Source organism: Ips typographus, linkage group LG3 (genome assembly GCF_016097725.1).
Source record: "Ips typographus isolate SLU linkage group LG3, UJ_Ityp_2.0, whole genome shotgun sequence".
In the NCBI taxonomy this organism is placed as follows: Eukaryota; Metazoa; Arthropoda; class Insecta; order Coleoptera; family Curculionidae; genus Ips; species Ips typographus.
In genome coordinates, this window is record NC_138424.1 from 9,701,453 (window position 1) to 9,725,479 (window position 24,027).

A 24,027-nucleotide genomic window follows, 5' to 3' on the forward strand; every position below is an offset into this window, starting at 1 on the left:
ATATCTTTTCAAATAAGGTTAGAAATAAATAGAAAAAAAAAATCAAAATTTCATTTTTTTTTCTCAGAAATACTCAGAAAATTGAAATTTATAAATTGGCATTTTTGTTAAGCTTTAAATAACGCAACTTTGTACCAATTTAAACTTTTTCCTAATTCTTATCATTTCCAGAAACCCAAAGGTGAGAGTTCTTCAATTTGAATTACCCTCGATGTCAAATTGACGTGGCAAACGAATTTTCTAACAATACTGGCATATCCGTGAAATTTTTGGTGTAAATCACGTTGAATTTTGAGTAACCCTGTATATTAAAACTTTATGAAAGTTACGTTATTGGAATTAAAAACTTTGCTACAGTTAAATTCGATAGAAACAAAAAGCAGCAAAACCGAGACTTAATGTACTTTCCCAAACCTTCAGCTGAATTTAAAGGTTGCTTTTGCCTTTTACCAACAGGGATTCCTTGAATCCACGTTGAAATCCCTTTGAACCGAAACTAATCCAAATAGACACTGCTAAATCGAATTACCAAGTTTTTGGATAGAGATCGTCGATAGGTCTAAGTGAATTGCAAACAAACACTTTACGTCTTAAATATTTAATCAAAAAACTGAACTTCCGTCATAACGAAACATATTATTTCGAGTTGCAGAATTGAACTTTATGAAGTTTTAATATTCCTGCTACGTGAACGCAAAGTTTCTCTGTTCGGTTAACTGTCGTTTGTACGAAACTTTGACGGTTTTAAATTTCAAGCGCATCTCCCCAAATTTATTGAACTCCCTAGAAAACTATTTCCTGGCGTAATGTCGAGTTCGTTCTTTTTGTGGATTTGGAATAATCAAAACTTTGTGTGCTTGAGCAATTGTTAAGTTTAGTTTTTTTTCTAAAACTTACCTGCATAATTTTAAGTATAAGTGTTGTATTCTGAAAGTCGTACTCCAATGAAAAGTGAATCTGTCCCACGTTTTCTGACGGTTCTGAATTGTCAATGTACATATCCACTAGTGATATTGAGCGGCTCTGCAGAAAGGCCATCTAAAAAAAGAAAATTCAAACTTTTACTAGCCATTCAGGGTTGAAATTGCCTTCATGTCTGGAGGTATATAACATAGATAATGCCAAAACTGTTATAAAGTCATAAAATTAAGTTATAGGGTGTTAATGCAGTTTTAAACCCTTCAAAATTGAGATAAGGTACATCAGAAATCCATTAACCTCACGATCACCTACTTTAAAAAGGGTTTTCATTTTACATTAATGGTGTTTCCACTAAAATGTACCCTCAAGGCTGACATGTGACCGTCTAAACTCCATATTTACAAAATTAAATTAGCAACATTCGTTCGACAACTCAAGGACTGCGGTGAAATGCAAAATTGTTTTATAACTGCCCGATAAAGTTGAATTTTACGGAGTTTTAACACGGCAAAATAAAATTTTTATTAATTTAGCAAATTGCCCCGAAGTCAGTTGCATACAGATTGTGCAATTTTAATTATAGTTTTTTCAGTCGATTTTTGTTACTGGGAGTTAAATGCTTGAAACATTACCCACAATTCTGAATTTATTTCCATTTTAGAAAAAGTTGCAACTGAGGTGGAAACGTTGTTATGAATAAAATATTTCCACGTGGAAAAACTTGGGTAGGTTTGCAGCTTTTAGTTTAGAAAGGTTTGAAAAAATGAAGTAAAAACTGAACTGAAACTGAAATTACATTAGTTAATACCTACTAACATATATGAAATACAGTGTGGTAAAATTTTGACGTCATAAAGTCATATTTTTTCGCTTCAGATTGGGTCATATGACTTCTAACTTTAATCTCACTGTAATGGTTGGTTTATAAAGCAAATTAATATAACATAACATAATTATATAACCAACTTTAAACTTGAAAATTATTTTTTATAGGATTTTAGTTTATTTTTCGGGGGTAATATCCCTAGTGCATTTAATTTTTCCGGAAAAATTCGGAAAAAACGAGTTTCTAAGTAATTTGTTTTAACAAATATCATGAGCGAGAGTGGTTTTAAAAATCATCCGAGTCGAAGACGAGGATTTTTAAAACCACTTAGAAACGAGTATTCCAATTTTTCCACAGGAAAAATTAGATGCACGAGGGATATTTGGTAAGATTATTTCCTGAGTTAAATAAACATTTTATTTTAATTAAAACAATAAGAACAATAATTAATAAGAACAATAACTTTCAAGGTAGAAAGGGTAACACTATTCTTTATGTTGCTGTGAGGAGTGTGCAATTTTTTCGAATTTTTTTCCGGAAAAACTGCTGACAGCTAAGTTGACAGTTGTTAAGTGATTTTTCCACTTAAAATTTGCATTTGTTATACTAATTCTTGATAGCGATTGGTCAAAATTGATAGGAAGGAAATAATCTGTATAAACCTGTCTTTTTTTCTAATATACACATAGAGTGTCACTTTGACGTTTTTCCCTTTGGCGCAGTCACTACAAAATTTTCCGGGCTTGTTGTACAGGATGGTCAAATAAAGCATTGTTTTAGCTACATTTTGGTAAAAAAAATCCACCCTGTAGCTCACACACAACCAAAGTTATGGCCTGTCAAAATAGACAGTGATTTGTTGGTTTTGGTTTAGAGTGTTACTTTGACATTTTTCCTTTTGGCGCTGTCACTACAAATTTTTCCGGGCTAGTTGTACAGGGTGGTCAAATAAAGCATTGTTTTAGTTACATTTTGGTAAAAAAATCCACCCTGTAGCTCACACACAACCACAGTTATGGCCTGTTAAAATAGACAGTAATTTGTTGGTTTTGGCTTAGAGTGTTACTTTGACGTTTTTCTTTCTGGTGCTGTCACTACAAATTTTTCCGGGCTATTTGTACAGGGTGGTCAAATAAAGCATTGTTTTAGTTACATTTTGGTAAAAAAATCCACCCTGTAGCTCACACACAACCAAAGTTATGGCCTGTCAAAATAGACAGTGATTTGTTGGTTTTGGCTTAAAGTGTCACTTAGACGTTTTTCTTTCTGGCGCTGTCACTACAACATTTTCCGGACTAGTTGTACAGGATGGTCAAATAAAGCATTGTTTTAGCTACATTTTGGTAAAAAAAATCCACCCTGTAGCTCACACACAACCAAAGTTATGGCCTGTCAAAATAGACAGTGATTTGTTGGTTTTGGTTTAGAGTGTTACTTTGACATTTTTCCTTCTGGCGCTGTCACTACAAATTTTTCCGAGCTAGTTGTACAGGGTGGTCAAATAAAGCATTGTTTTAGTTACATTTTGGTAAAAAAATCCACCCTGTAGCTCACACACAACCAAAGTTATAGCCTGTCAAAATAGACAGTGATTTGTTGGTTTTGGCTTAAAGTGTCACTTTGACGTTTTTCCCTTTGGCGCAGTCACTACAAAATTTTCCGGGCTAGTTGTACAGGATGGTCAAATAAAGCATTGTTTTAGCTACATTTTGCTAAAAAAATCCATCCTGTAGCTCATACACAACCACAGTTATGGCCTGTTAAAATAGACAGTAATTTGTTGGTTTTGGCTTAGAGTGTTACTTTGACGTTTTTTCTTTCTGGTGCTGTCACTACACATTTTTCAGACTAGTTGTACAGAATGGTCAAATAAAGCATTGTTTTAGCTACATTTTGGTAAAAAAATCCACCCTGTAGCTCACAGACAACCAAAGTTATCACCTGTCAAACTGGACAGTGTTTTATCACAAACTATACCCACTGTGCTGAACTAGTCAATTTTCAACGTTTGAAAGTCCAAATCCAAGCTTTCAACGCAGTTTTTAAGTTCCAATGTTGAAAACAATGTCTATAACATGAAAATTGACTTAAAACCCTAATTTCTGGCTTTTAACTTGGTTTTTTAGTCTAGATAGCTGTACAGGTAAATATATAATGTTGTCAAATCGTATATAAATAACTTTGAAACTGGTTTATTGCAGAAATTATGGAAAAAATCAGTTTTACAAAAAGGTACCGTTTCGAAAATGCTTAAGAAAACCATCTTCAGGGTTTTTTCTTTTGAAAGTTCAGGCCACCTTAAGAAGCATTTTTTAGGGTTAACGGTTTTCTCCCGAAATATTTTGAGGTTATTTCCGGACACCCTGTTAGTCTAGACATGTTTTTTTATTTTTTAAATTAAATTGGTTTTTACTTCTTTTAATTAAAAATGCTACTTTGTTCTAATGAATGTCTAGACAACTCCCTTAACTAAGTATAAGTAGAAAAGTTTCATTTCTAGGTTAGGTTACAGTAGGTTAGTCAAGTACAATAGAAGTTTTAATCAAATTTCAATAGAATCATTTAACCACTTAATTTAACAAAGCACGGTTAAAGCGTATGGGTAAAACCAGCTCTTAGTATGTAATAGAGCCTTAAAGAAACTGATGGTTAGGAAATGATATTCAAATATCATATACAGGGTTGTCCAGTTTTAAATGTCAATAATTCACCAATGGATAGCCAATCAAAAAATAAGTTCACATGCATTATGTCATTTTCCTGAAGAACGCTTCCTAAGGAAGACACAGACCTTCAAAATTGTTTTTCGACGACTTACTTTGAAAGTACCTCATGTACGCTTCCATTTCAAAGCAGAAAGTGGTCATTCGCCGCACGTGCGCAGAAAGTGAATCATTTTCTGCTCTAGAGCGTTTTCGCTTTCTACTAACAATCTAATCACCAACTTTTTTCGGCGTTTCCATAACAACGCTTGACATACCTGTTTGAAATAACCACATTCCGTCAAAGTGATTTATCGGTGACAATGAGTTCGAGCGACGAAAATGATGTGAGTTGTCCTTCTAATCCACCCCACAGCAGTCGTCGAAAAAATATCGTCTATATTTCGAGCCAAAAGTACTTTTGCCGCTTTTACATGATTGCAGCGTTCGGCTTCGCCTCAACCTGCAAATTTCATGTGCAAGCGGCAAATATATACTTTCCGCTCTTAATATAGAATATACTATTAAATGCGTCGATATAGGGGGATAGTCTTTATTTTCTACGCTCACTGGATATTATTCAAAATTGACAAAAATGTCTACCTACTTGGGTTTTTGTATTTTTTACTTTAAAATGGTTCAAAACGATTCAAATCTGGTCATCTGTGAGGTTTACGAGTTAATTTTTGACACTGAAAATAGTCAAAAATCAGGATTTTTTTTATTCAATTAAACACTGGTAACAGTCCGAATTTTTGGACTAATTTAATTCTAAAAATTAGTGTTTAAGACTAATAACGTAGCATGTAATGCCAAAATTGTTTACTTTCATCAATGAAGAGTCTGAAACATAACTTTTACTAGAAAAAATTGTTTAAAATTCGATTTTTCAGTCTTAAAGCAAAGTGAAGCGTCTAGAAGTCAATTTAATACTGACAAAGCGTGAAATAGCATGTTTAAACCTATGGAAAATGTAAAAATAGTTTTTTAAGGCTCCTATGTCAAAAACTTGGTGAAGATAACCCTAAAACTCGATTTTCCCAGCTGAAAGCAGTTTCAAAGCCCTAAAAATAGTCCAGAGTTCTAAGAAAATGAAAAGCAAAGGAAACAAACCTGAAAAGTTAGTCTTCAATTAAATTTTTATCAATCTAATGTCAATATCCTGTATTTAAGACTATTTTCAAGACTAAAATATTGAAATGTATTTTCAAATTATGAAAACTTACTTCAAATGGAAATTTTAAGCTTTTGATGTCACTTTTCATTGATTTAGAGTTACTTTTTGGTGTCCAAGTCCATTTTCAAGGTTGAAATGAGTGAATTTGTAGTAAAAAATTGTAGATAAAGTAGTTTTTCATGACTACAACCTAATTTTCACTACTAAAGTTTTTCAACTTATCTGAAAACTATAACGATTGACTACAAAGACAGTTTTTAAGCGTTTCAAGACAATTTTCACAGTTTCCAAGTCAATTGCCAAGGCTAAAATCTTTCAATTTGTAAAAACTAGTCAAAAGACAATTTTTAAGCCTCTCAAGTCAATTTTCACCGTTTCAAAGTAAATTTACTGTCAAGTTTCAAAACTAAAGTCTTTCAATTTGTCTGGAAACTGTGAAAATTGGCTACAAAGACATTTTTTAAGCTTCTTAAGTAAATTTTCACTGTTTTCAAGACCATTTTTAAGTTAAGTTGGGTTGATTTTGGGTCTTTGAACGTAATAACTCAATTATCTCGTAAGCGAAGCTTCAAATCAGAATTTTACAAGAGGTACTTATTTTGTCAAATTGGACAAGTAAAGTAAAAAAAACTGAAATTTTTTAAAAATATCCAGTGACGTAAAGAATCAGGCAGAAAAATGAAATCCATCTTCCTGTATCTACGCTACTGGAGAATTTTGGCAAACGTCATTCTTAATAAGTAATAATTTCATAAGTGCTTGTTCCAAATTTGATCAAAATGACTACAACGGTCTGACAGTTATGACAAAAAACCGATTTTTTAAATTGAAATTTGAAGGACTGCATTTTTCTTAGGAAGCATTTTTCAGGAAAATGACATAATGCATGTCAACTTACTTTTTACTGGGCTATGGAATGGTGAATTATTGACATTTAAAACTGGACCGCCTTGTAGAATTAAACAAAATTATATTATTACTGTTAAATTAAAGATGTGTTGACGTTATTTGGTAATCTTTAAGTTTATTAAAATTATTCATTATAATTTATAGAAACTCGAAAACTTTAACAGCTGCAATGATTAAATCCGTCCAAACTTTACGCTTTTAGAGACTGATTTAATCAAGTTCAATTTTATTACGAGCTTTGTTAGAAAGATTGCATTAATTTATGCTGAATAGCTTGAAATAATATATCTTCCTAACTAAAACTGTTGTGTAAACGAAAGTTACTGTAATGTTGGATATCATCAACTTTAAAAGTTTTTCTATTTAGTTGAACAACACCCAATATAATGTAATTTAAACCATAATGATAAAAGTGTTGTCCTCATTGTATGTGGCCTGATTGATGACTGAGTACTGGTATAAAAACAAAAGACACTAATGATGATTGATTATGTAGGAAAGTTGAGAAAAAAACGTACAAAACCTTGCGAAACTTCAACAATTATTAATTTTTTTCACTAGTCGATTAAAAAATGTATGTTTTATTTTCTTACTTACTCTGTCTAAATCATTAGAAAAATAAGAAAATAGCAAAACGTTATTGATGATGCATTTGGGTTGATTGTTAAATAAAACCCCTTACAGACATTTACTTACAGTTGGCCTTTAGAGATTTGCACTCTAAAGAACTGTAATCTAACTACATTTTGGAATCATTAGCACACATTTTTAGACTGTCACAGAGTAAGAACAGTAGACAATTAGAATAGAATTAAAGCTATGAAACTTTTTTTCTAAATTGAATTTTCTGAACAAAAGAGTAAAGGCAACCTAGAAAAGATAAAAGAACATCTTGTTAGTGTTGGATCCTTTATAAAATCACACAGTTATGTCTTTGTACAGTTTTCTGACTTGTTTCAGATTCTCCGCAAGAAATATAAAGCCGTTTTCTGTAAACATACAACAATCTCTACTTTTCCAGGCGGGCACTGATCCGAATTAAACTCCTATTCACATTCTACCGTTACGGTTAGAATAAGAACCGCACTTAGATGGTAACGGTTTTAGACTACCGGTCCTACATTTGCATTTACAAATTTGTCCTATCGGACATTCTGACGGAATTTAATTAAGTCGCTCTAAACTTGCGTCCAAACAAGAATTTACGGCTTCCTGATAAAGTTTACCCGAGCCTGGGAAACAGGAAATTGAAATTTAGATGATCTGTTTCCATCTGGGAGAAGCTATTGCGCTCGCTTATACGATGGGATGAAAGAAAACATTGTTGCCTTGTCGAAACGGGAACTTTCCCATGTTGCTCGAAATTGTACGGTTTTCCACGGTTCGTAGTCGGGTATTTGAGACATCAAATTGGGATTGAATTTATGATGTAAAGTCGATACGTTTGGCTGTCTGGACAGTTATTTTAAATAAGATATGAGAATAGTCATATTAGTATAATAAAATATTATAAAAATTTCAGTTATTCGCAGTTTCCATAGTGAAACTCACCCTAGACAAACCTATTCACCCTGTATATTATTATATCTCTGAAAAGCTATTTTTTCCTAATCTCAAAGATTTGTTACTTATATCATATTTATTTTGAACCGTTCTAAATTGTTAACATTTTCAAAATGATACATAATTTTTTTGCTACTATACATGGTGTCCCAGACATGATGTCACAACCTGTGAGAAGGGATATACATAACAGTATATCCAAAAATCTTGGAGTCTTGGAGTGTAATATATAAAAAATTATTTTTTTCAAAAAACCGACTGTTTTTGAAGAAAATTACATTTTATGATCAGAAACAACTAATTTTACAATTTTTTGAACGCTTTCTAAAAGTTTACATTTAAACAATGTTGAACATTTTAAAATTGTTATTAATAATCATTAATTACTTATTTGTTAAGTTTAGTTTTGGAAAAAAAATATTAAAATCTAATTTTTCTTAGTAAACGTTTCCAATTTTTTAAATTGTTATCACATAAAATCCATGTGTTTGGTAAAAAAATGCTATTTTTTTCGAAAACAGTTGGGTTTTAAAAGATTTACTAACAGTAATTTTTGATGATTGTAAAACACACGAAAATTTTAGAAAACGTTTTTCCTACTCGTGTCCGGTAAAGTGCACTTTCCGCATTCATTTGAGTATTAGTACATAATGAGTGTGGAAAGTGCGTGCGGAAGCTACATTAGTACTTTTCTGCATTGCAAGATTAATTTACAATAAATGTATAATAAACCTGAAATTTTTAAGTTTATATGTGTAGAGCAAAAATACCCATGAACACCAACCTTTTTAAGATGTTCAAGCGAAGAAAAAATGAGTGCGGAAAAGTAACTAACTTTACCGCACTAATTTTATTTAAAAAAAAATATATAAATCAAAAACCATAACTGTTTATTTGATTTCTCAATTAAGAAAACATTTTTAATCATCTTTGGAAACAGAGGCTTTCATTTTAGTAATTTTACTATACCCTTTTCTTCAATTTAATGAAAATTGATACTCGTAGGAAAAATGTTGTACCTAACACATGCGGAAAGCGTCTTTTCTTGAAACCTTGTCAACTGCAGTCTCGTGCGGGAAAATACCACTTTCCGCACTTGTTAGGTAAATAACTATTAAAACACTCACTTTTTCAGTGGTGTAGAAGTTAGGGACAAAATGAACGTAAACTACAAAATCTTCAAGTGAAAGTAAGTCGATCTCCACAAAATTTATTAAATAGCTGTTATCTGCTCAACATGTTTCGTGTGTATCAAAAATTCATCTTCAGGGGCTTAACAATAGTCACAGTCTTGCAGAATGACAGCCAGCAGACTGTCACTATGGTAGGCCCCTGAAGATGATACACTCGAAACATGTTGGGCAGACAGTTAACAGCTATTTAATAAATTTGGTGGAGATCGGTTTGTTGATAAATTCCCATTAGTAATTTTTGATGTACAATGCTTTTAAAAAACGTTGTTAAAGCACCCATTTTTTCAAATTTTTGTAATGCAAAATGCAAAATCGATCGACATAAATTGAAAAAGGGCATTTTGCAAGAGACTATTTCTGCAAAGTTTGCTGAAAAACTTTCAATCTTTTCAACTTTGACACCCTGTATCTCAAATAAGGCTGATTAAGAAGCATATTTATGGATATACCATTTCCTTACTCTCCTTACATTTTGTGACACCAGTTCAGGGACACCTCGTATACAATTTTGACGACTTAATTAATGATATTTCAATTGTTAAACACAATATTGTATTTATTATTTATGGCTTACTTTGGCAGTTTTAAAACCATTTTTTACCACAGTAACTTACTGCAATAACTTAATACCGGTTCAAGACAAGTATGATAATTAGTATATTTTTGAAATCAGTATAGTGCCTTAACAAAACCCAGTTGAAAACACACGATTTTTGTGTATAACTTTTACTTTATACTTTTTTTTTCTTTTTCTTTTCCCTTTTTTTACTTTTTTTTTTGTTTTTTTTTTCGTGTTTAACTGTTTCTTAATGTAGTTTTTGGGTAATTTATAGAGAATAACATGGTACATTCTAGATTTCCTCTCCAAAAGTAGGTAGATTACAGGCAGATACAGGGTGTTTCCTAATGATATGCTAATACTTAAGGAAGTCATTTTTGGGCCCATTTTAAAGCTAAAACTTCACATGTCCTAGTAATTTTATTTTTTTAGAACCCCAATAATATGGTTGCAGATATCTCTTTAAAATTTGGTACACGTTTTTAGTGCATCAAGATGCATTTTTCTGCAAAAGCGTATATTACTAATAAGAACCTCATGCTAAGAAATTTGATACTTTGACTGTATATTTCTATAAGCTTCTGCTATTTTATAACAAAAAACATCCCTGGTATTTTAGCGCAAATGGAGAAGATTTGAAATGTCGATTGTATTATGATAAGGAGTGAAAATCTTTCAAGAAATTAACAAAACGTGTTATAAATCTAGAAACTGAAGGTTTCTAGGGCAGCAGAAAAACGCGTTAGAAACCTTTCAGTGAAAACTAAATTTTTAAAATACAACTAGAAGAGTAAAATATAAAACAGGAGGTAAAACTTGTTGCCTACATAAAAAAAGCTGTGAGAGTAGCATAAAATAGTTTAAGGTCCCAAAAGGTTAGTTTTTGAAGGTCTGAAGATCACTTTAAAACACCCAATTTGTAACAAAGCTTTATCATACTCTTTGATTGTTGGTTAGGTTAGGTTAGGTCACTGTGAATTGTCGTGAATTAGTTACATATTACAATACTCATAATATACACATTTTTTGTGTTTCATGTGATGAATGTCAAATATTTTGTGACACTGATGATTGGTTGGTTAAGTCAAACATCTTCGTTTGTAGCATAAGAGAAAGCAGTTTAATGAACGTACGATAGATGTAGTTCTAATGTTAAATTATAAAGATGTTTTAAGTTAATCACCTCGTACTTAAAAAAGTAAAAAAATTAATTTACTACAATATCAACAGGCTTTTAAAATTTTTTCCCTGAAGGGAAAAGATTTTGATTTTTTTAAACGAAAACCACGCTTTAAACGAAATAAAATCAATAGAACGAAATTGTTAAGAAATGTAAGAAAAGTCAATAAATCATTTTGATTTTGAGAAAAAGCAGTGGCGCATTTTTTTACTGGTAGAAAATACATAAAATTGTTTCTACATCAAAAAATGCATTGAAAACTTGTACCAAATTTTAAAGAAATATTTTCAATAGTATCATGGTGGTTTTAAAAAAACGAATTTTTCTGGAAATTATACGATCATGTAACTCAAAATTTAGAACGTGCAGGATAAATCAACCAATTAACCAAAATAATCAACTTTGTATCAACTTTTTTCTGTAGTAACTGAGTGACATTTGTTTTCACACAAAAAAGCTCTTCCAGAACAGCTTTTATTTTTTTTGAAAGTAAACCATTATTTCTGGTTTTTTGGTACAAAACTTTACGTAAAATGTCTTCTCATCTTCATAGCCTGCCCGAAAAAAAAACAGCTTTTTTTTGTTATAACAGCCTTCCTAAATGACGGCACTAAACACGCTCGAGTCTCTGGAACGCCGGATGTCACCGATTTTGGGGCCGAACTTTTCCAATTTGCAAAAGTAATTTAAATCATAACGCTTTTTGCCATGCAGAACAATGTGTCGCGAGCGAAGAGTGAAATCGCCACTTAGCTTCATCCCCCCTCTTCGTTTAATGGAGAGAATATTATAATGTTGGAGAAAATTTGCGCAATTTATGTAACCATCTACGAAAAGCACGATTTTGTGTAAAGAGTGAATTTCAATGAATTTCCTAACTAGTTACGAAAAGTATCACTTTGCATGCATATCAAAGTTAGTTCCGAACTTAACCCATTTATGCTATTTTATTTTATCATAAAATATTTTCATTAGTATCCTTGAATTTAACTTTTATATTCCGAAAAATTAGTTATTAAGTATAAAATTTACAATTTACTAACAGAAACTTATCAAAATAAAAATTGGTGGGAACATTTTTCAATAAACATTTTAAAGAAAAATCACACATTACAATTTTACTCTATTTGTGGAATATTTTAGCCATCCAGGTTAATCAAATCAAAAATATACCTTGTTCAAACACTTAAAGGCATAGAAAATTAAGCAAATATGTCCATGCTGTTATGCCGATAATTATTTTTTCATTTAGGAAATTGTCGTATAATTTGCAAAAAGTACTAGTACTAAATCTAAAACTCAATGTTTGTATCACTAGTTATGAAGTATTTTACTTTTCAAGTTACAAGAACTCATCAGCTCTCAGTTTTGGAAAGTAGGTACCTTCCTCCTATAGAAAATATCACTTTTACTTCCCAGGGAGTGAAAGTATTTTTCTTGCATTTTTCTCCCTTGTAGTGGAAATAACTATTGTTATCGTGAATAGGCTTGAAAAGGAGATAAAATACGGTTTCCTGACTGGAGTAATTTACAAAAATGACGGTCCCTAGTGAAATCAAGTAATTTATGCAACCAAAATGGGTCGGTGGCATGTTGACTGGATATAAAGATGCGAAGGTAAATTACACGCACCTAACAAAGTATAATACAATAGCCAGAACATGGAAACATTCAAAACACACCGAGCACATGAAACATTGACACACAGCTCAAGATGGTTAGCTGAAAATTTGATAAACATTAAATCATATTTTCAGTTAACCACGCTAACAATAGGGTATTATCCAGTCACGTAATTAATAAACAATGACAATAACATCAATTAATACAATAGTACGACAAACAGCTATAATAATTTATACTGATCACGGCTGCCAAAACAGTTATACACACAGAGACATGGCTTTTATGCACGCATAATTAAATTACGAACAGCTAATAATTCTGATCAATTTCTACGCTCAGTTAAACACTAAATTCAGCTCCGATTATCGGTTTTTATGTACATTTTGACGATATCTATGTTATTATATACACATTTATATTGAGGGTACTCACAAAAGCTCCAAGGAGAGGAATAAATTCAATTATCACCGACCTAAGTAAATAACCGCAGAAGGTCAAGTGTTTATAGTTGTAATTAAAGGAAACTGGCTCTAGGGCTTCCCAATTGAATCGAGTGGTTTTCCTTGGAAAGTACGCCAAGATGGACGGGTGTTTGCTTAAAATATTTGATAGGTTACACAGTAAGTTTACTTGGTTATGTACAGGGGAGCACAAAGTTTAAAAATTGTCACTTATGCCAGTCCCAGAAAGTTTTAAATTCACATATTAGAAGTGTTAAAAAATAACAAGTGTTGCCAGGTCTGGGAAAAATTCCCTAATTACGGGAACTCGAATCAGATTAGGATATTTGGGAAAAATTTTACATTTTTTTGAAAGACTAATTTAACGCTTTTTTTAACTTATTCATTAAAGGAAAATAAATATTTGTCTATATACAGAATTAGAAAAAAAATTGAACGGTCGTGACGTGTATGTTTTATATTTTAATCATATTTCAATCTGTCATAAACTTGGAAACTTACAAAAACTTGTTTAAAATCAATACAATTAGTGCTAATCATATTATTATGCATTTTATAGTTTTATGAGTTATTTTTTCGCAACTGTGACGTGTAACTGTCTATTATAAATATATTTCAATGTGTCACAATGATGGTAACTTTCAAATACAACTCCAGGAAGCTCTCAAACTATAAAACTTTACGTAAAGGCAGTACAATCAGTTGAAATCATATTTAAGGCTTGTTTATAAGTCTATGAACACAATTTTTAATTTTAACACAAAGTGTCAACTGGCAAAATCGGATCCATAGAGCTATTAAACTAAAACAATCACTTAAAAAGCGTTTAATTTATTGTTGAACGACGTTATATGTACTTTATAGCTTCAGAAGTTCAATTTTACACGTAGCGCGTCCATTTTGGAGATATTTAAATTTGTCTGGTGGTAACTGTCGTATACCACTCCATAAATCTGTAAAATTCCAAAACCTACTTAAAAGCACTTAGAGTTATTCCTGTTGTAAATCATATTAAATGCTTCTTTATAGGTCCATGAATAGAAATTGAACAGTCGGTGGCGTCTATCTGTTTATGTCACAAACTTGAAAACTATCAAAATTTTCTCCGTGAAGCTATAAAATGATATAAATTTCTTGTTTATTTGGAGTTAGTTTCATATGTCAAAATGCTGCAAACTATCAAATATTATTCTATGAAGCTATAAAAGTTTTAAAAAAACATGCTTAAAAGCAATACAGTTTTAAATAATTTTAAGTAAATTTTATAGGTTTATGATTTGGATTTTGCCGGTTGTGACTTCTAAAAATAATTTAAAAATCCAAGGACAAAATTCTGTTTGTTTTAAGATCAGCAAATCCATGTTAAGGAGACGTAATAATAGCATTTTAAGTGGACACTGGAGGATTTGCAAGGTATAAGAAAGTAGTACTAAAACAAAACTTTAAAAAAGAATCATGGAAAGTTTTAATGAAATCTGGAAAAATTTTTAAAACATTTTATTTATGGGTTGGCAACACTGGAGTAGGCTCAAGTTTTCCTACTTGGCCCTAGAAAAGTGAAAATAAATACGTTACTATTTAGTGCAGTGTTGCTAAACTGCCAATTTTCCTGGCAACAAGTGACGCTTCAATAAAACAATTATAATGGTTTTGATCTTAAATTTGGTGTTTTTGAAAGTCTGAGGGTTAGTTTATTCTATTCTCTGCTTTCTGAGTTACGACAAAATGGTATTTCGGACGTTATGTCATACAATTGGATTTTTAGATTTTATATCAAACCAGGGTGTCAAACATAACATAAGTCAAATATTTTTTAATTTTTTTTCAAACAATAAGATATAAAATTCAGCTATTCCATTTGAAATCAACCTGTTGTAATCAGTCGTTCCAAAATCTAGCAAGTTGTAGCAACAATCAATCTTCTTTAGACGTCATTTTTGCTCTATCAGAGATCGCAGTTATAAATCAAAGGGCAGAAAAAGGGGGACATTTTAATTCTTAGTTTTATCGCAGCAACGGAATTTTTTTCAGTCCATTACAGAAAATTACCTCATTCCTTTCAGGAGAAGTTATTTAAATGCTTTTGAAGTTCAAGGAAACTGTTGAACTATTTAACTTGAACGACTGTCGGAATATTAATCAAAAAGAAAGTAATTTTAAAAAAGCTTTGTAAGCAGCAATAAATAAAAAATGTAATAGTAATTTTTGTCACTATTCAAGAGTGATAAATTGAGAACTAAAAGTTTAGATGATCATGACTAAAGACGACAGTCTAGCGAAAATTATTGAAAATTAACAAAAGCAACAATAAATTGTTCACCAAAATGTCTGAATTGTTGTTGACCAAATATACTATTAACAAACCCAATGGTTATATGGGAATTTACTGAATTTTGATTAAACGTTTGTTTTAACAATTAAGCTAGGACAAACAATAAATATTTTCCATTTACGATAGTTGTTTGTGCACACTTAATTACAATACCGTTATGTAGCTAAGTTTGAGCCTTCTACGTTAAAAGTAAGCTTTTAGAGAAAACCACTGCAGCTGAAAGTTACGTCATCATATTTGGAAGATTACTTCTGCTGTTAAAATTTTACTTTTGATATTAAAATCTAGTAATTTGTTATTAAATGAACCGTATGGAGCTTCTGTCAGTACCTCAAAAACTACATAACAAACTAAATTCCACATTACTCCAGTTACCTGCAAACACCAGAAGACAATAAACATGCACATATTTGTACGGATTACACACCGACTACGCTACTATTTCAACAAATTACATAACACTTAAAGAGAGAAGAAAGAAGAATGTGGACATTTAGTTTGTCATCATCAGACACTTAACAATCTAGCAAAGGTACAATAAACATGCTTACATCCTGGCCAGGTTGGCTTACCGACGGATGGTCCCCCTTTACATTCTGCAGGGCTTTGTTGGGGGCGGTGGGAGTGCGCGCCTCTGGCGGCACTAGCGCCCCCGCACTGCTCCCTGCCGGCGATTTTGCTTGGGGACTGCCAGTTGTCCTTAAATCAGAAGAGTAAAAATTTAGCTAAACCTAAAGTCATGGCTCTTAATAGCGATATATGGCTGGTCAATTAGAGTTTAAGTGATACAATTTTAGAGTTCCACTCTGTATTTACTATAAAATAACTCGATTGTTTGACATTTCTACTACAGACTCTATACAAAGTGATCCAAAGAAGATTTAAAGGGCAAATGGTAATTGAATTAAACCACCCTGTAACTTTAAAAATAACGAAGTTACAGGGTGTTAAAGATGCAAGTGTCAAATTCAGCCCACTCTCTAGTTGAGTTATTTAGTTTTTTAATAACTCAGTTATTCAGTTATTTAGTTCAGTACTTAGTTATTTTACACATTTGCGAGGTTGCCAATCAAGTTTGCCGTCAAATTGATTAGTAAAATATGTGTTTTTAAATCAAATTTGTAAGTTTGCAAAATTTATTACCTTAAAATATGAATTTAGCCACATAGCAAAAAATAATCATCAATTGCAAAAATGATCAGTTTGGCAACATTGCAAAAATGTACTCGTAAATTGAAAAAACATCAACTTGTCAAAGCTGTAAAAATTTAGTAATAAATTGAGAAAAATATCAAATTGCAAAATTTTCGTACAAAATTTTAAAAAATTTCAGATTAGCAACACTGCAAAAATTTGTCAACTTAAAAAACATATCAACGGCAACGTTGCACAAGTTTGTAAATAAATTGTAAAAACTGTCAATTTAGCAAACTTAAACATTGCAAAATTTTTATTAAAAATTAAAAGAAATTTAGGTTGGTCACATTGCAAAAATTTGTAAACTAGAAAACATGTCAGTGTGGAAACACTGTAAAAAATTTAGTAATAAATTGAGAAAAATATCAAATTGCAAAATTTTCGTACAAAATTTTAAAAAATTTCAGATTAGCAACACTGCAAAAATTTGTCAACTTAAAAAACATATCAACGGCAACGTTGCACAAGTTTGTTAATAAATTGTAAAAACTGCCAATTTAGCAACTTAAACATCAGAATTTTTATTAAAATTTAAAAGAAATTTAGGTTGGTCACATTGCAAAAATTTGTAAACTAGAAAACATGTCAGTGTGGAAACACTGTAAAAAAATTTAGTAATAAATTGAGAAAAATTTCGAATTGCAAAATGTTCGTACAAAATTTTAAAAAATTTCAGATTAGCAACACTGCAAAAATTTGTCAACTTAAAAAACATATCAACGGCAACGTTGCACAAGTTTGTTAATAAATTGTAAAAACTGTCAATTTAGCAACTTAAACATTGCAAAATTTTGATTAAAAATTAAAAGAAATTTAGGTTGGTCACATTGCAAAAATTTGTAAACTAGAAAACATGTCAGTGTGGAAACACTGTAAAAAATTTAGTAATAAACTGAGAAAAATATCAAATTGCAAAATTTTCGTAATGAATTTTAAAAAATTTCAGATTAGCAACACTGCAAAAATTTGTCAACTTAAAAAACATATCAACGGCAACGTTGCACAAGTTTGTTAATAAATTGTAAAAACTGTCAATTTAGTAACTTAAACATTGCAAAATTTTTATTAAAAATTAAAAGAAATTTAGGTTGGTCACATTGCAAAAATTTGTAAACTAGAAAACATGTCAGTGTGGAAACACTGTAAAAAATTTAGTAATAAATTGAGAAAAATATCAAATTGCAAAATTTTCGTACAAAATTTTAAAAAATTTCAGATTAGCAACACTGCAAAAATTTGTCAACTTAAAAAACATATCAACGGCAACGTTGCACAAGTTTGTAAATAAATTGTAAAAACTGTCAATTTAGCAACTTAAACATTGCAAAATTTTTATTAAAAATTAAAAGAAATTTAGGTTGGTCACATTGCAAAAATTTGTAAACTAGAAAACATGTCAGTGTGGAAACACTGTAAAAAATTTAGTAATAAATTGAGAAAAATAACAAATTGCAAAATTTTCGTAATAAATTTTAAAAAACTTCAGATTAGCAACACTGCAAAAATTTGTCAACTTAAAAAACATATCAACGGCAACGTTGCACAAGTTTGTTAATAAATTGTAAAAACTGTCAATTTAGCAAACTTAAACATTGCAAAATTTTTATTAAAAATTAAAAGAAATTTAGGTTGGTCACATTGCAAAAGTGTGGAAACTGTAAAAAATTTAGTAATAAATTGGAAAAATTTATCAGTTTGACAACATTGCAAAATTTTGGTACTAAATTAGAAAAAAAAGTTTGGCAACAGTGAATTTACGTTATCGTACAGAGTGAACAACATATTTTAAAGGCTACAAAATGATAAATTGAATTACCTTGTAACTGTCAAAATAACCAAGTGACCGGGTGTTTAAGTGGATAGAGTTAAATTCAGTCCACTCTGTATTTATTGTTAAATTCCTCGTTCCTCATTTATACTTTAGTCACTATACAGGGTAGTCAAAAGAGGCTTTGATGACCTACAAATTGGTATATTGAACCATTTTGTAACTGCTTAAATAACTAAGTTACACACAAGTAAAAACTGTCAAATTTTGTGCCACTACTATTTATGCTTAAATAGTTATTCTTAACTTCACAAAAGTGTCACAATTGCTAGATTATCGTAACTTTTTTTGGTTTATCTGCAGCTGTAATGCCAACTAACCAATTTATCTAAAATGATTAAAAAATAACACTCAATCTAGATTGCTTCGTTTTTCTGTTAAATCTAGTTAAGGCCCCTTGATAAATCCAGGGGCGTCGCAAGGTTCACCAGTTGCGAAATTAATGCGAACCCCAGATAAATCCATCAAGGGCTTTAATGCCTTCGGAACGTTTTGGCGAACGAAAACGCGTGAAATATGTCTTATAAGGGCCACCTTTGCTTTATTGTCACTCGGAAGGGATCGTTAATCTTGGAACAATTCCAGAAAAGTTTCTACAACTTTATTTGACCAGTCATAAGTCAGTTATCTAGTAAAACATTATTAATTGGTATACTTACTCTAGCTGAGCTCTGTTGATCCAATTGGTGAGGAGAAGCATCAAAGGAAACATGAAACAAAACAAAAAAAAATATTAGCAAAAATGTTGTCTGCATAATTTAAAAGTGAATGACACACATTTCTTTAAAATTGTTCTCGTATATTTTGAGAGGATGTTTTAACCAAGTTTATTCATCCAAATAAAATAGACTGCTCGGCATTTTTCCTGGTTCGGATACTTACAAGGGCGTTTAAAGTTAATGGAGCGCAAAACATTCAAACGCAAAGCGATCTGTAACTGTTTATTTAATTTATTCTCCACAAGGTCTGCGGATAGCAATAGAGGTGCGAATTGTACGCGTTTTCCACACAATTACCGGTACATTCGTTCCGATACTCATTCAGGTAGTAATGTGGTTAATTTTGATCAATTGTTAGTAATTTTGCCCAAACAATGGAAGATTTATTAATTTATCGACTGGAATTGGACACTTCCTGCCACTGTACAATATAATTGGATTGTTAATGCTTTATTACTGGATAAATAATTTGTTGCATGTTTGCCGGATTTTCAGTTATTTTATACAATAACGAAGAAAAATGTTGGTTTGGCAAATAAATGCATTGAAAGAAAATATTGAATAATTAGTTAAGTATGTATAATTGAAATTTTTTAAAGTAATTTAACCTCTTTCCTTTTAATATAGGCTTGTACAACAAATTCATCAACATTAAAATATACTATTTCAGATATAAGATTAATTAAATAAAACTTATTTTATTTCCCTACAATCCAACCAAATTAAGATGATTCAATATTTTTTCCCTAATTCACAGTTAAGCAACAAGAAGTCTAATTATAATGATAATATTAAATTATTAATCAAAAAACAGGTTGTAAAATTGCAGAAAATACATTGGCAGGCCAACAAGTTCTCTTTCCTCCTTCATCTTGAATAATACTCAGTATAATCGATTTTCGAACTAATTTAAATTTAAATTTGTTTCCTGCGAGCGTTTCAATATTTCCTTTTATTATTCGGCGGATAACAAAGGAAATATTTATCTTACAAGCAAGTTCAATTTGAGAAATTTCATGAATTATGAATACATAAAAATTACGAGTTGAATTGGATGGAGGACAGATCCATAATCAGTAAACGTCTCAAATACAACCGATTTTTTTTTAAATTGGGGTTTATGTTATTATTTGAGGCATCTTCAGGAAAATATTTGACGTCACTTATGTCAAAAGTCAAGTTCTCAAACTAATACAAAATGCACTATAATATAACACTTTTCTATTACACATTTTAATGAAATTATCAAAACAAGTCAGATAATCCATTTTTCTCAATATTTGAGGCACTGTGCCTATTATTGAAATTTCAAATTTGTCAAAATTCTCCATTATAATCATTAATCAACTTCTGAAAAAAAAAACAAATTTGAAGGATTCATTCATTCTTTAATGGTCTGAAAATTTACTTACGTCAGTAAATCATGGGAAAATCTCATGGGAAGTCTTTTTTTAATTAAATGGGCTTGATACGTTTTTTGTTCCGTGATTAATCGCTTAATTTTCGAGCTTAAGATAGCGCTTTATCCGTTAAGGTCCGGTTTCGAAGAGTTATTACCAGAAACGTAACGCTAAAAAATAGCACTTGTTTACTCTGAGTTGGAATTATTATTTGTTCAGGTCTATTTTGATGAAATATCAGCATGTTAGCTAATATTTTTGAATCAACTTTTACAGAAAATGCTAATTTAATGTGCAAACAGACCGCATGCCTTTTGTGTGGGCAGTAAATGGTTAAAGCAATTAAATTCGGCCAGCATTTAACTGAGCTGCACACTGAGCCTGTTAGTTTAAAATTAATTTGAAATTTTTTTTGGATTCTCTACTAGAAAATTGCAACAGAGATCACATTGCCCTTTAAAAAAAATACAAAAAATTGTTTAATTTTAATCATGGAAATACTTTTTTTTCATAAATTTTAATCATAATTTACTTTTTGAGTTTTCGTTCTTTTCCTTTATTTACCTAATACACTACTAATTTTTAAAGTACAATTGTTTGCACTACTAAATTAATTCTAATTTTAGTGTGAATTAAATTCATGTAAATAAGGTTCAAAATCGCATACCATTCTTTGTAATTATAGCGCCAAGGTAGATTAAAATGTTAATGTGTTGTATGCCAATTTCGACATGTTTTCTGATTGCGAAAAATTTCAAACATCGATGCTACATCAAAAAATAGTGCTAGTTTGTTATATAGTGTGTTTTTTAAGTTTCCAAGTTCCAGTTTTGTTTTAATTACTTCCGAAATTACTAAGAAAAAAACAAAAATTAAAATAAATTTTTAACACCCTGTAGCTCGATAAGTAATACCTTGCGCTATATGGACATTTTACCTTTAAAATATCTAAGAAATCGCCCTGTGTAATATCGGACACTTATTAAAAAACACCCTGTATAGATCATATTTCAAAAATGTTTTATTAAAAAAATACATGTTAAAGTTTTTTTTTTTAAATTACTGTTTTAAGCACATTTTGAGAATCTCCTTTAAATTTCGTATTCAACAACCTGAAAAACAGTACAAAATTTAGTACCGTCAGAAAAAAGCGGGAGTTCAAACTAGGATAGTTTGAACTCCCAGAAACACAGTTTGAAAAGACAGGCAACGACAAAATCGTCTGTACAACCCACTTTTAATAAGAAAAATGACTGTTTTAAGCACATTTTGAGAATCCTCTTTAAATTTCGTATTCAATAAACTGAAAAAACACTACAAAATTTAGTACAGTCAGTGTCCTAGTTTGAACTCCCAGAAAGACAGTCCGAAAGGACAGGCAACGACAAAATCGCCTCTACAACCCACTTTTAGTAAGAAAATGACTGTTTTAAGCACATTTTTAGAATCCTCATTAATTTTCGTATTCAATTACCTGAAAAAACAGTACAAAATTTAGTACAGTCAGAAAAAAAAGCGGTGTCCTAGTTTAAACTCCCACAAACACAGTTTGAAAGAAAATGCAACGACAAAATTGCCTGTACAACACACCTGTAGGAAAAAAATGACTGTTTTAAGCATATTTTTAGAATCCTCATTAAATTTCGTATTCGATAACCTGAAAAAACAGTACAAAATTTAGTACAGTCAGTGTCGTAGTTTGAACTCCCACAAACACAGTTTGAAAGAAAAGGCAACGACAAAATTGCCTGTAAAAGCCACTCTAAGTAAGAAAATGACGGTTTTTAGCACATTTTTAGAATCCTCATTAAATTTCGTATTCAACAACCTGAAAAAACAGTACACAATTTCGTACAGTCAAGGAAAAAAGCGGTGTTCTAGTTTGAATTGCCAGAAACACAGTTTAACAGCTTAAATAACCATGTTACAGGGTGTTAAAAAGAAAAGTTTCAAATTCAGCCCACTCTCTATTTAAGCCTAAATAACTCAGTTATTTGACATTTTCACCTTAGACACTCTATAGGGTGGCCAAAAGAGGATTCTAATACCTACAAAATGGTAAATTGAACCACTCTGTAACTGTCAAAATAATCAATTTACAAGGTGTTTAAATGAAAAATGTCAAATTTATTCTACCTTGTATTTATTATTAAATAACTCATTTGACAATTTCACTTTAGACACTGTACAGATTGGACAAAAAAATATGTCTTCAAATGGCTGGTATATTGAACCATTCGAGAAAATACGTATTTTTAAATATGTTTTTATACTAATTCAAACATATACAATTATGTATCTAACTATATAAGGAAACTGTCTTAATTTTAAGGGCAATTTGGATTACATCATAGTATATTTCATGCCATTTTCGACTGCACGTACATCCAATTTTGGAAATTACGTTGATTTTAGGGGAAAAAATGTGTTTTTCCTGGAGTTCGTAGTACTATTAACTCCATAAAACGCAAATGTAAATAAGGACTAACATTGCCTACCATTAATTTTATTTAAAACTGCATACCTCATTAAAATGTTAGTAAGTTTATGCCAATAAACGTCTTTTTTGTAGGTAAAAAGTGTTGATGATTCAGTTGGTTAGAATTGAATATAACAAAAACCGTCCTCAAGAAAAGTTGCAGACTATTTATAAGTAAGATCTTTTAGAAAATGTACTAAAAATATGCAATTTTTTAAGTTAAAATAGTATCTGCAAAATGTAATAGAAACTCATTTACAAATATAGCTTTAGGAAACCTTTGAATCAAATAATTTGGACGCTTTTGAAAATAGGCAAAAAAGTACTATTTTAAGTATGACATTATTACCAAAAAAAAAAATGTTTGATCAACCCTGTATACTAGTCAAAAAGTTTGTTTTTTTTCCTAATATCTAAAGGAAATGATTGATTGGAACCCATTACACATCTGGTCAAGAAAACAACGTTCGTACAACCGGTTGAGTTAAACGAAACACGCAGTGGAATAATAACAACAAAACCATATTTCAAAGAAAAAGTCACCGATTTACTTGTTTTCCAGTTCAATTTAGCGATTATTTGTCGCTCTACTTCTGACCCAGTTCCAGATTCCGCAACCGACTTATTCGGTCCAGAATCGTGATTTATCTGGAGCATTTTCGTCCAGGAAATTGCACGGCGGGAAAATTTATCACATTTTCTGTTTTCGAGAGAAATTTATCAAAATTCACTTTAAATATTTACTGAACAATATCCGACATAACTGAAAAAATACCTCGTACATCACAAGTCCCCCCACTTTAGCAAGGGGATTAAATTGATACATTACCGATGATCGATGGGTCCCGTTTTTAAAAGAATCCCCGGAGACTAACTCGTTTTAATAGTTTGCCGGCCCTTTTTTTCACGAAAAATCAATGTTTTAGATCTAATTCGGGATGATGGTGAGTGATTA

At 30.9% G+C, this 24,027-nt stretch overlaps 2 protein-coding genes across 8 annotated transcripts in view; both read right to left on the reverse strand.

Moving 5' to 3' along the window:
- Positions 1-24,027, reverse strand: part of Syt7 (Synaptotagmin 7) — a 233,725-nt gene that overhangs the window by 42,852 nt on the left and 166,846 nt on the right. For 5 of the 7 annotated variants that reach the window (XM_081974766.1, XM_081974765.1, XM_081974771.1 and 2 more), the window contains 3 exons: positions 19,134-19,145; positions 16,001-16,148; positions 898-1,038 (listed from right to left, as the gene is read on the reverse strand). In XM_081974766.1, the coding sequence (XP_081830892.1) occupies positions 898-1,038; positions 16,001-16,148; positions 19,134-19,145 (301 nt within the window). The remainder of the gene's footprint in view (positions 1-897; positions 1,039-16,000; positions 16,149-19,133; positions 19,146-24,027) is intronic. The other 2 variants (XM_081974767.1, XM_081974772.1) reach the window with 1 other exon arrangement.
- The window catches only part of LOC145725871 (uncharacterized), a 211,107-nt gene continuing 203,117 nt past the window's right edge, over positions 16,038-24,027 (reverse strand). The window contains exon 3 of the mRNA XM_081974785.1: positions 16,038-16,174. The gene's annotated coding sequence lies outside the window, so the exon portion shown is untranslated. The remainder of the gene's footprint in view (positions 16,175-24,027) is intronic.